Here is a 12,644-nt window from a genome sequence, read left to right on the forward strand (position 1 = left end):
CTCCTTGGATCATGAGTTGATCAACATTTAACTCTCACTGTTCATTTTGATTTCATCAGCTTTCGTCTTATTACTTCATAACAATCTTTTTTTCTTGCAGCACGAAAAGAAGGTCGGTATCGGGAGCCACCTCCAACTCCTCCTGGTTATGTAGGAATACCTATTGCTGAGTTTGCAGAAGGTGTTTCCCATCCAACTAGAAAGCCTCCAGATTACAATGTTGCACTTCAGAGGTCTAGAATGGTGGCACGGACATGTGAGACCCATGGGACTTCGGCTCAACAGCAACAGTCACATGGCCATTCAACTAGCAGGCCTGTGAACAAACCTCAGTGGCATAAACCAAACGAGTCAGATCCACGTCTTGCTCACTATCAGTCTCAAGGGTTTCCCACAGATGAAGATGGTAAATTTCTTATTGTTAAATTTTAAGTGTGCTGCATGCAAATGTGTTCGTTGTTTTCAGTCACAAAGTAGATTATGCAAGTGATTGTTGCACTAGAAATTCTTGCTATAATTTGAGTTTCCATCTTTCAAGCCTTACTGTCTGTTTACTTTTTGGAAAAAGAAGAATTCAGTTCATGCAAAACATCATTTAAAATCTGGAATGTATGTCTGCCTTGAATCCTTGACAACCAAGCAGTTGGCTTAGGCAACTTCTTTTGAGGTGCCTACGTTCCAGATAAAAAGCCCTGGGTGCCCTGAAAATATCCAGTGTTTGGCACTAGCTCAAAATATTTATCTCAGTCTACAAATGCCTACCCCCAGAGAGCATCATTGGTCAGTTTTAGATGGATTATCACTCGGCGTTCTAGCTGAAACTCTTGTTGTGGATGCTGGGTCTTCCATACCAACTGCTTCACATGAATTTGCTATCTTGCTTGCCGATCTTTATGCTTTAGCTCAGGTATTGCAATATAAAGACCATACACACATAGTCTTTCTGTTATTTGGTGGCGTGTACGTGTAGCTGGATTGCATCTTCAGAGCTAGATGCTTGCAGCCTAAGCAGGATAATGCTCAAGTCACGCATCTGAATCTTTGATGCTCTGTTTTGTCTAATGGTAGAAAGGCTAACTTTCTCCTTCCCTCGCTAACTGCTTAGTTACTAAAGCTCTGTGTACAGCATGAACTCAGCAATCAAACATGACAAAAAGATGAGATCCCTTTAATAGGATTGCCTCAATCTTTAAGAACTACTGTGGCAGTTTGAGACTTTTAGTTGTATTTTACCAGTGACAGCAGAAGCCACAGTCATTTTTATGCAATCTTAAGTCAAATAACTCCCTAGGAAATAGTGTCAGATACATTCAAGGAAAAATGTAAGAACTGCTTTATGAAGCTACTAGATATTTAGGAACAGCTGTTGCATTCCAGTCCTGAGAATACTGCGCCCAGATCAACAATAGTGATTGTTCTATTTTCTTTGAGATGATAAAATGTCAGAGAAGTGCTTCTCATGAGACCTGAAATGTAAAGATATTTAGATAGTTGGTTTTTTGTTTTGTTTTCATTTGTTTTTTAATATACCTAACAGAGAGGAACAGAAAGCACATGAACATAGTACAGGTTGTTTCATTTAGTAGCGGTCTTCATCTACATGAACTAAATATTTTCCCCTGTCCTGTTGTGTTTGCAGAAGATGAACAAGTCTCTGCTGTGTAAGACTTGGGGCTTTTCTGGATCCAGAGTGAACCACCTTAAAGGAGAGCACAAGAAGACATCCCTAGAATAGGAGCCTTGGAACTATAGTTAAAGGATGGTGGACCTGTTTGCCTCCTTCCCTGCCTTAAAGCAGCATGGGGCTTCTTCCTCCACCCCCCTCAAACCCCCCTTCTGTCCCTTCTCCCCTTGCATGTGAAATACTGTGAAGAAATCGCCCTGGCACTTTTCAAACTGTGTTGCTTGAAATGCACAGTGCAGCAATCTCCAAGCTACCATTGTCGCTGTCTGCCACATCACACAGTATCATTCCAAATTCCAAGATCATCACATCAGGACGATAACTCTGGCTGCACTTCCCAATGCCTGGAAGGGTTTTTTAATCTTCCTTTTCAATTTTAATCGTGATCCTAGCACTTAGTCTCATTGGGATAATGAGATAAGCTAGTTGTCAACTTACGTTTGGCCTTTAACCTACCAAGAGTGGAATGCATTGAAATCCTTCAAGGAGGCAGTGCTTATTTGCTTGTTTACAATGCCTTTGTTACAATTTTGTACATTTGTGTTCTGAGATCAAATACTGCATCTGCCTAGTAATTACAGTATTATTTCCTACCTGTAAGTAGGGTTGCCAGCCTCAGCTCCCAGATAGCATCTACCTGCTGCGTGGCTGAGCAGGGCAGAAGGGAAGAGCTGCAGGATGCAGCCTTTCCCAACTGTCCAGCTTCTCTCTTAGCGTGTCCCACCTTGAAAGCTTCCAGATTTGTGCCCGTTAGTGGGGATGGCGTTGGGTCTAGGATCAGTGCAGAGCCATGCTCTTACAGCTCTCCAATGAAGGAACAGCGGTCACCATGCCTCGTACCTGTGCCTTGTGGGATACAGGACGGCGTGCTCAAAACAAAGTATCCCATTCTAACGAGACAGACGGCAACGTCACCTTTAAGTTATATATTATTTCTATTTTTTTGTTTTGTTTCTTTATTTCTTTTTTTTTTTTTTTTTTTTTACTCGATAGTTGTTATATTACAAGAAAAATTAACTGGATAACATTGCAGTGAAGGCAAGCTGGGATGTCACAGCTTCTGAAAGCTGTTAATATTGATTAAATAGCCTCCATCTATTGACCTGGCATTAGGGGGATAAACAAGCCTTTAAGTAAAGAAGAATAACCTTTTTAGATATGCCAGCCTTTGCAATGCAGAAATAGTCACAACTGTTAATGGCTTTGTGGAACACTGCATGTGTAGAGAAGGCCAATGTGTAGCAACCACCTGCTCACAGCTGCTATTAACCTATAACGACTGAAATGACCCTCCCCTCTATTTTTGTGTTGTTTTTGCACAGACTCCGGAGAAGTGAAGGCTGCCAATCCGAGTAGTACTCAAATGTGAGGAACTGCTGGTCTTGGATTTTTTTTTTTCCATTGAACTCAGCTGATCATATTGATCAGTAGATAAACGTAAATAACTTCAAATTTTAAAGATTGAAATGCAGTGTTTTTTCACTGTATCAGGCAAATGTCAGTGCTTTATTTAATTCTCTCTCCTGTAATCATAGCTTTTGTCTATTTGCTTATATATCACATTGTCAATTAAGCATTTGTAATTTTACATGTAATATGCATTATTTGCCAGTTTTATTCTCAAGGCTATGGACCTCATGTGCATATAGAAATACAAAATCCTAGCTCTATCACAAGTTGCACAAATGTTATATAAGCATAAAGTAATTGTAGACCATAGGACTGCTAATCTCAGTTCGCTCTGTGATGTCAAGTGCAGAATGTACAATTAACTGGTGATTTCCTCATACTTTTGATACTACTTGTACCTGTATGTCTTTTAGAAAGACATTGGTGGAGTCTGTATCCCTTTTGTATTTTTAATACAATAATTGTACATATTGGTTATATTTTTGTTGAAAATGGTAGAAATGTACTATGTTTATGCTTCTACATCCAGTTTGTATGAAGCTGGAAAATAAATAAATATAACATTAATGATGTCCATATTGATTCTTATGCATTTTACATGTTCCACATACTTGAACAACTTTATGAAAAAATATTAACTTCTCTGTGTATTAATATTAAAGGGACATTGCCAAGTGACGTGGGCAAACTATCAGCGTGGAGTTTTTCTTGATATATACTTGTACCACTGTTAATTAAGGGGAAGTTTGTGTGTGTACTGCTGAATGAACGTTTGATGTTTATCCCCAGCAGAAAGAGTTCCAAAAAGAGGAGTTCCTGGAGGAATGCTTTTACGTATGTATAGCATGTTAATAGCTTTAAAGGAGGACTCATGTTGATTTCATACTCTGTATGGTGTGAAAGTGAAGAATGTATATTGTACAATTTGGGTAGAGAGATGGAGGAAAAATAATTCATATGAGTTGTGCCTGAAAAAGGTATTTTAAAGTAATATAGGCCACTTAGTAGTAGTCTCAGTAATAAAAGTGGATGTTAGACTCAACTCAGTGTCCAACCTTGGCCATGAAATGTGCATGCTTTATTTTTTTAGATCTGGGACTTAAATGTTAGGCCCATCGAAAGGGCTGAATGCTTGCTACTTTTGGAGAAATACAATTAAAAAATGAAGCTCTTTGCTTCAAAACTAGTGGGAAATGGAACAAAGTACCAGACTTCCTCTCTTATATGGATTGTTCGGTAATTGAAACACAGTCAACTCTGAGGAATGCAAATATTGATTTAATTATGACTGTTAATACTTCTGTGTTACCTGATATGTGATGAAACCTCAAAAATACTTTTGTGGACAAAGCTTATGTAGCACCAACAGCCTTTCTAGCATTCATTAATGCCACAGATCTGCTGAGGCTGAACGTTGTTAAAATTGCTCCGAAAAGCAATTTTGACCTGGGGAGGAAACAGCCAGCAGATATTCTGGGTACTTTTTAGTCTTGCAGACTTGTGCCTGAAAATGGCACACTTTGAGGGAAGTTTGCCAGTGAAAGTAGGTTCACTGCTGATGTAAAAGGGAAGTTGATTATTTTCTTTTCTGCTGAAAATGTGATGAAAGAAAATGGTAGCTTTTGCTAGATTATGATGATCTTTAAAGATTTATTTGCTTATATACAGCAGTTATCTGGAAATGAATGAATATGCCCCAGGTAACAGAATATTGGCAGCTGCTTGTCCAATTCATGAATTGATGCCATTATATCTCAGGAACAAGCCAGGGAGCTGTGAATCTTGAAGACATTCTACCACTGGCAATCATCAACTGCATAATCCGACTGATACCATTCCAAGGAATAAAAACGGTGCCACTTGCCCCTGAGTAGCTGTGTCACGAATACATTGCCTGGGTGCTGTGTTCAATTTTATTTTTATTTTTTATACTTTTTGTGTCCCCAGTGAAACGAGAGGGTTTTTAACTAATTTCTCTTGAGTTTTGTGTAATAGGTACATCTGAGCACTGCCTTTGACTAACGGGAGGTAGCCTGTGTGACCCAGTATGGCTTTGCTTCCTTGTTGGTCTGAAACGTGTGGGATTGTGCTGATAGAAAGCAAACCTTCAGGCTTTGGCCCTGCTTTTCAAAATCAATGTACAACTTGAAAGAGGTGTTTTCAGTTGTTAATGCAGGGAACCCTCATATAATCCCCATTTAGTCTTGGGACAAGATGGCCTCTGTTGCTGCTTTTATGGAAGGCTTTGCCACAGCCCTGGTAGTCAAAAGGTAATGCTAACATCATTGTCACATGAAACGTCTTTTAGATTGGATAATACTCTTCCTTTCTTCTTTTTCTTCTGTCTTACTGTGGTTTTAGGTTCATCCTGTCCCTGTCAGATTAAGTCAGACTTGAGTAGGACAGGAGTGGGAATTTGTGTAATGCCTTTGCATCTTGTGTGGCTGGATTTTTTTTAATTCTTTTTTTTTTTTTTTTTTTTTTAATGTGTGCAACCAAAACTGCTGGTTTTAAGTGTTCTGTTGGCTAAGAAAAGATATCCTTAGCTGCTTTTCCTCTTTGTAGCACAAATACGCTTTCCCATTGCTCACACCTCCTTTGTTGTTCTTCAGATGCCTGGTTCTCCTCCATATTAACCTGTTCCTGTTGCTTATCTTTGCTGCTTGCTCACATAGCCTCTCTGCTTCTGTGCAGAGCACAGTACCACCCATTTCCTTCCTCCCCAGACATGGTTTGTGTGCAGTCTCCAGAAACAATGCCAGGAGGCTACGCTTAAACATTCAGAAAGCCAGGAGTGCTTCCAGACAGGGCAAGCTCAGGCTTCAGCAGTTGGGTCAGACTCGATCACTTGAGGTCCCTTCCAACCCCTACAATTTTGTGATTCATTCCTTTGTCAGCATACACATAGCCCTATAATTAGCAATAGTGTTTCACTCTGCTGCTTTTAATCATGTTTGACCAATATACACTCAAGAAAAACATGTTCCTTTCTAGATTCCTGAAACTGTTTGCAAAACTGGTGTTGCTAGTGACCCTGCAGGACTGCACAGCCTTCATTTCAGGTTGCTGGACACTTTCTCAGGTGGAAGGACTCCATTCTTGCACTCCCAGTGGCCAGCTTTCAGAGGGACAGGCAGAAACCTTCTTTCAGGTGCTGTTCTCTGTTTGGATCTTCATTGAAATGGGCATGTGGCAGGCTTATTTAACGCATCTGACATCTTCCTGCATCTCCTGCACTTCATTGAAGATAATTTCCAGCTGCTGGACATTTATGCTGCAGATGTTAAGGAGCCAATGAGTTGCTTCCTCCTCCATTTCTGGTGATGTATAATGTAATATATCAATTTCAGCTGGTTCACGGTAGCTTACAAATTCTAATAATTTCTGAATAGCTAAAGTGAGATAATGTCTTTAGGCATCTAACATCACACTTGCCCTATAGGGGATTGGACTAAGGCTTGCAAACATCAGCAAGTGTTGCATAAAGCAATAGTGCAATGTGTCTATAGTTACCTTCATGTTGTCTTGATGTTAGGGACCCCAAATGCCAACACTTGTGGATGCTGCTCTTTTAAAGGCTTATTGCACATCTGGTGAATACCTCAAGGACAAATGTTTTCAAAATGTCTCCCCACTTGCAGAGTACAGTTACTCTCTTTACTGATCCTATCCTTATCACCAGCTTGGGGATAAATTGGCTTTCCATTAGCTTAAATTGTCTGAACCCAATGCTAACATGGTTTTGATGTATTTACAACTACTCGCTTGGGAATTAGGTGCCTGATTACAGCAATTTTGCCTTTGTTTCCCAGGATTTGGCTTTTCCTTTGAGTGCAATGAGTTCTTCCTGTGGCAGGTGTTGGGCACTCTACATCTTGTTAAGTCTTGGCATGCCTCTGAGCTGCTGGAATATCATGCTCCATTATTTTTGTTCTTGGTGTGTTTCTGGATTATATTTTGTTTATCTATTTTATGAATTATTTGTCAAGTTTGGGAACATGGGAGATTCTCAGTTTGCATGGTTTAACTGAAAGTAGGAGTCTAGTACCTGCAGAGTTAGCCTTTCATCCTTCTTTGTTGTAAACTTGTGCTTGGTTGTAGTGTTGTCCTGCACTTGAGGTGCAGCCTCACCAGAGCTGAGTACAGGGGGATGATTACCTCTCTGCTCCTGCTGGCAATACTATTTCTAATGCAGGCCAAGGTGTCATTGGCCTTCTTGGCCACCTGGGCACACTGTCAGCTCATGCTCAGCCCAGCATCAACCAACACCCCCAGGTCCCTTTCCTCTTCACAGTCATCCAGCTGCTCAGCCCCAAGCCTGTAGCGCTGCATAGGGTTGTTGTGGCCAAAGTGCAGGACCCGGCACTTGGCCTTGTTGAACCTCAGCCCAGCGATCCAGCTTATCTAGATCCCTCTGAAGGGCCTCCCTACCCTCAGGCAGATCAACACTATTTCCCAACTTGGCGTCATCTGCAAACAAGTTATCTCTGTGTGTGGTTGGCATTCCCCAGGCTTGATGTGGAATGGAGAAAACATGCTGATTTGTGAAAGGTGGAAAAATGATTGTTTTTGGTTTTTTTTCCCCCCCAGTATTTCTGTAAGCGAATGTTAGAATCCTTGCAATCCTTTTATTTCCCCACTCCCTGACACTGCAGCTGTGTCATCCACTGTTTCAAAGGATAATTTCACTGAGGTGAAAATTTGAGTTGTGTTTTGTTCCAGGGATGTACCCAAGGACTACATTATTTGCTATGTACTTGTTCTGTAGCAAAAAGCTCTGGGTTGGCTCACCTTGTAGCAACCTTTGCTCTGTAAGTGAGAAGGTCCTACCCTCAGCCCTTCTGCACGCTCATGAATGTCACCCCTTGGTGCAGGTCACCCAATAACAGTATAATGCCTGAAAGCAGCAGCTTTGAGGGATTTCTGACTCTCTGAAAGTGCATGTAAATAAGAGGCAGGGAAAGAGTGGAAATTGCTGGCCTACTGAGGGTGGTCATGTCCCCTCATCGTGTGGACTAAGCTGCTTGACAGCAATTCAAGCTCCAGCAGCATTAGGTGCCATGGTCGAACAGTGTGCTGCCAGCCCCTGTCACCCAGAGTTCCTGTGGGGACAAGGACACAGGGCTGGCATAACGTGGTCATCAGCGATGACCCTTTGATTATTCACCTTGGTGTGTCAAACAAATTGCTGTTGCCGCTGTTTGGGGCCTGTAGGTTAATGTTTTGTATGTTATTGCACTGCTTCCCATCTCCCTTCAGCTGTGCTTCTTGGAATCTTTGTGCATTTATTTAACCTCCACCAGTATTTGCTTAATATCTGAACTTTTAATGTGTTGTCAGCAAAATCTGCCCTCCAGTTCCCTCCCTGCTGTTTACCTTTGCTTACTACATCAAATATGGTGCATAATTTAGACTGAAGGCCCTTTGAGAATGGCAATGCACGTTTGTAAAGTAAAATCTACGTTAACATTTATTTATTTCCCCAACAAAGAAAACTTATTTTTTTCATTCTGGAAGCATGCTCAGCATTGTCAGGATTAAAAACCAAAACAAACATCTCTGCAGATTTCTTGAATTATAGATACAAACATAAACCATTTTTAAAACATGCTGCTTGCTCAGTGAAGGTCACCTTCTTTCACCTGAGCTATTATTTTATAAATGAAATGTGCTGGGATTTTAGGAACATGGAATTGGCCAGATGTACCCAATCAATACCTTTCACAAATCTGCTAAAAATACTCACTTAATAGAATGCTGCATACTGATGACAACGCTTTTTCCCCCCTATTACAATAAATTGTGTTTTTTGAAGCTGAGAGTTCAGCCAAATCTATCGACCTCTTACTTGGCCTTATACCTATGTAAGAAAAATAGTATTGGAATGACTAAAACTTCTGACATTATGAAGGTCTACAGAATGTGTATATACATACTTATTCCAGTCTTCACCTTTTACCTGTTATAAGCACAAAATACCAGTTCTTCCTGGAATCGTTAAGGTTGGAACAGACTCTAAGATCATCTCACCCAGCCATCAACCCATTCCACTTTGCCACTAACCACATCCCTCAGTGCCACTTCTGCATGGTTCTAGAACAACCGCAGGGACAATGACTCACTGTGGCACTATGCAATGACTGGAGATGCCTGGAAAGCTATTTTGGGATTCTTCCACTTGTAAAAGTGTTGCATGGCTTTTGGTACCTAAAAATTTAATTCCTTTCCTCTTTCCTCTCCTAATGTTGCTGCTGGAAAACCCTATAACTCTTATAGTTTCTAAATAACATGGAATCTCTTCCTTCACTAGGATAGGAACATAACTAGAAGAGCTGGCATTTTATAGAAGGCTGTTACCCACACATAGTAACTACTTGAAAAGACACTATTTGCTGTGCTGTGTAATGAGATACTGGACTTTTATTTATTTTTCCTTATGCATATTGTTCTTAGCCCAAAAAACACCAATGTGGTGGTTGTGGGCCGACTCTTGAGTTGTCAGTGATCAGCATGTCCATGGAGAATGGAAGAGTTAAGAACCTGACGCTCTAAACTGTAATAATCATAATCCTACTCAGCTGTTACAGAGTCCAATCTTGACATCTCTACTATTCAGTTTTGAGCAGCCTGTCTTCAAACCTGTGGAAGATGTGGGGACACAAATATTCTGTGGATTTGGAGGTTATTTCTCTGAAGAAGAATTGTGTGACCTCGGTGAGTGAAATCACTCTTAGAAATGGTTTATAAAAACCTTGGTGGGGGGAAAGTGCAAATCTTCTTGCAACAAAAAGCAACTCCTATGGCAGGAAAATACAGCCACTAGCTAATAAGTAATCTCTGGAACTCATGTCTCTTCTGGAATGAGGTACTGGTGTCTGCAAAATTATTTCAGTTGTATTGGCTTTCTGTTGTATATCCATTGATGTGGAACTGCAGGTCACATGTAGTTTGAAGTTTTTTGGTCATGGTAGGCATATCTATTGAGTGTTGTTGCTGCACCAGCATCAGAAGAAACAACCTAAAAACAGGAAATCAATTGGAAAGAGTAGGAAAGAAAACATTTTATATCCTTGTCTCCTGTATGGCCTTTCTGAGATTTGAAGGCCAGCATTCTTTCTCCTACAATTTTCTATATGTCATAAAAATGCTAGCAGTGTGTCTGAGTGATACTCTTGTGTTTCAGAGGGACGTGAGTACTATTGTGCAGAAAACTTTGGTTACTCTGGATGCAATGCATTATGAGGATGAAAAAAGATTATGGATTATCTTCAGTAATAATGCCTGAAGGAGCAATTATCTTCTCCAAAATGTGCTTTTGCAAAGCATGTTTCAGTCTTTGTTATACTGTCAGAACTGGAAAACAAAAATCTGGATGCTGGAGATTTTTGGAAAAAATACGCACCAAATGCTGCAAGCCTTGTATAGAAAAACAAAATCATGCAAGCTGACAACAGGGGCTGTCTTCAACTTGCTCTATCAGGAACAAGTGCATCGCTGTCGGTTTCTTGGAGGACTGCAGGCATTTACAAACAAGTCAACATTCCAACAAGCTTTACTCTCAAGCTGGTGTTCTACTTGACTATTCAGTCAATGATTTTAGAAGAGACGACTTAATGTGCAATTACTATTAAGTGGGGGAAGTTGCACAGCAACAGTGACCTGGTAAGTGTTGCCAATTGCAAGACAAAACATACGTCTCCCTGGGAGGTACTACCCACTATAACTGAACTGACAACTTCAAAATTGGGCAAAAACAGAACAGCGCAAAAGATCTCAAAATCAAGCATATATGCAGCTTAGCAAAATGGCTTTTGGAGAGCTCACATGATGAGGGATTTAGATAAAAACTTTCCTCATCAGCTAATTTAAACCATTGGCGTTTGTACACATTGCCATACATAGATCTAAGTTAGATGTTGATGTTTAGAATGTCTTTTTCATAGGTACACCTGCAAATTCCTTGTGAGTGATGTTTAGCCATTTCTGTGTACATTTCCATTTCCTAAAAGCATGTAGCACTTGTGAAGTGGTTTGTATAAGATTGCACAGAATCCCATCAGGTCCAGCCCTGGGTGCAGCAGGGCCACCCAAAGCAGCTACCATGCCCATGTCCAGGTGGCTTTGGGAGATCTCTGAGGAGGGGACTCCACAGCCTCTCTGGGCAGACTGTGCCAGGGCTCTGGCAACTGCATGGCACAGAAGTGCTGCCTGGTGTTCCAGTTTGCATCCATTACCTCATGTCCTGGTAGTGGGTATTGCTGAAATCAGCTCAATTCCATCCTCTTTGCACCTTCCCTTTCAGGTATTTGTACACATGGCTGAGATCCCCTTGAGTCTTCTTTTCTCCAGGTTGAGCAGTCACAGCTCAGTGTCAGCCTTGCCTCATAGAAGAAGTGTTCCAGTCCCATAGGTGCCTTTCTGGCCATTCTTTAGATCCACTCTTGTGTGTCCAGGTCTCTCTTGTGCTGATGAGCCTGGATCTGGACACAGCACTCCAGATGTAGCCTCATCAGCAGGGGAAGCATTGTCTCCCCCGACTTGTTTGCATCACTCCTCTTTATCTAGCCCAGGAAACCATTCACCTTCTTTGCTGCTAGGGCACACTGCTGGCTACTGTTCAAATTTGTATCGCAACAAGATTTCCACATCCTTTTCTGCCAAGCTGTTTTCCAGCTGGATGCATGTGCATTTTCCTTGCTTGGTGCAGATCTCTTTTCTTCTCCTTGATGAGCTTTGTGAGGTTCCTGACAGACAGTTTTCCAGACAGTTGAGGTTTCTCTGGGTGGCACTGTGGCCATCTGGTGTTTCTGCTACTCTTTCCAGTTCTGTGTCAACAGTAAAACTGCTGAATGTGCACTCTGCCCATCATCCAGGCCATTAATGAAGATGTTAAGCAGGACTGGAGCCAGTACTAAGTCTTAGAGTACACCACTAATTATCAGTCTTCAATTGAACTTTTACCTCTGATATCCATGCCCTAGTCCTGGCTGTCCAGCCAGTTTTCAGTGCAGTCGTGTTCTGCTCACCCAGCCCATGTTTCAACAGCTTCTCTGTGAGTATCTTAAGGGTCACAGTGCCAAAGGTCTCCCTGACATCCAGGGAGAGAGACACAGGGGATGAGACATTTTAAATGTCCTCAGTGTGGGAAGAACTTCAAAAGTAGTTCTGAACTGAAGCCACACCAGCACATCCACACAGGAGAAGAGACCCTAAATTGTCCTGAGTGTGAGAAGAGCTTCAAAAGCAATATTCACTGCTCTTCTCTGATCTATCACACTATTTATTTCAATATAGTAGTTTATCAAGGTGATCAAGCTCGTTGAACCCTTGCTGACTACTCCTGATGACATTTGTGACCTTCACATGCCTGGAAATGATTTCCATGCCTTGCTGAATTGTCCTCTTCCCAGGGATTAATATGACGCTGACCACCTGTGCTTCCCCCATCCATCCCTCTTGCTGTTATTGAAAATAGGAGCAACATTTGCTTTCTTTCAGTCTTTGGGCACTTCCTCCAAATGACATGATTGATCAAAGTTATCAAAAATGA

The 12,644-nt window shown here is 41.3% G+C and overlaps 1 protein-coding gene and 2 long non-coding RNA genes across 10 annotated transcripts in view; 2 read left to right on the forward strand and 1 right to left on the reverse strand.

Annotated features, from left to right (window-relative positions):
* The window catches only part of RAPGEF2 (Rap guanine nucleotide exchange factor 2), a 162,103-nt gene extending 158,321 nt beyond the window's left edge, over window positions 1-3,782 (forward strand). For all 8 annotated transcript variants that reach the window (XM_032443993.2, XM_032443995.2, XM_032443997.2 and 5 more), the window contains 2 exons: window positions 101-406; window positions 1,640-3,782. In XM_032443993.2, the coding sequence (XP_032299884.1) occupies window positions 101-406; window positions 1,640-1,665 (332 nt within the window). In that variant the 3' untranslated portion in view covers window positions 1,666-3,782. The remainder of the gene's footprint in view (window positions 1-100; window positions 407-1,639) is intronic.
* Window positions 3,783-9,487: 5,705 nt separating this feature from the next.
* On the reverse strand, window positions 9,488-11,629 carry LOC146761005 (uncharacterized). The gene is made up of 2 exons (XR_014945732.1): window positions 11,329-11,629; window positions 9,488-10,112 (listed from the first exon to the last, which is right to left on the reverse strand). It is a non-coding gene; the product is annotated as an uncharacterized LOC146761005 (long non-coding RNA).
* LOC146761006 (uncharacterized) overlaps window positions 9,690-12,644 on the forward strand; it is a 38,063-nt gene continuing 35,108 nt past the window's right edge. Inside the window, exon 1 of the long non-coding RNA XR_014945731.1 lies at window positions 9,690-9,808. This is a non-coding gene — a long non-coding RNA (uncharacterized LOC146761006). The remainder of the gene's footprint in view (window positions 9,809-12,644) is intronic.

This window comes from Coturnix japonica, chromosome 4 (genome assembly GCF_054131305.1).
Source record: "Coturnix japonica strain WE chromosome 4, WE-NBRP24, whole genome shotgun sequence".
Taxonomy (NCBI): domain Eukaryota; kingdom Metazoa; phylum Chordata; class Aves; order Galliformes; family Phasianidae; genus Coturnix; species Coturnix japonica.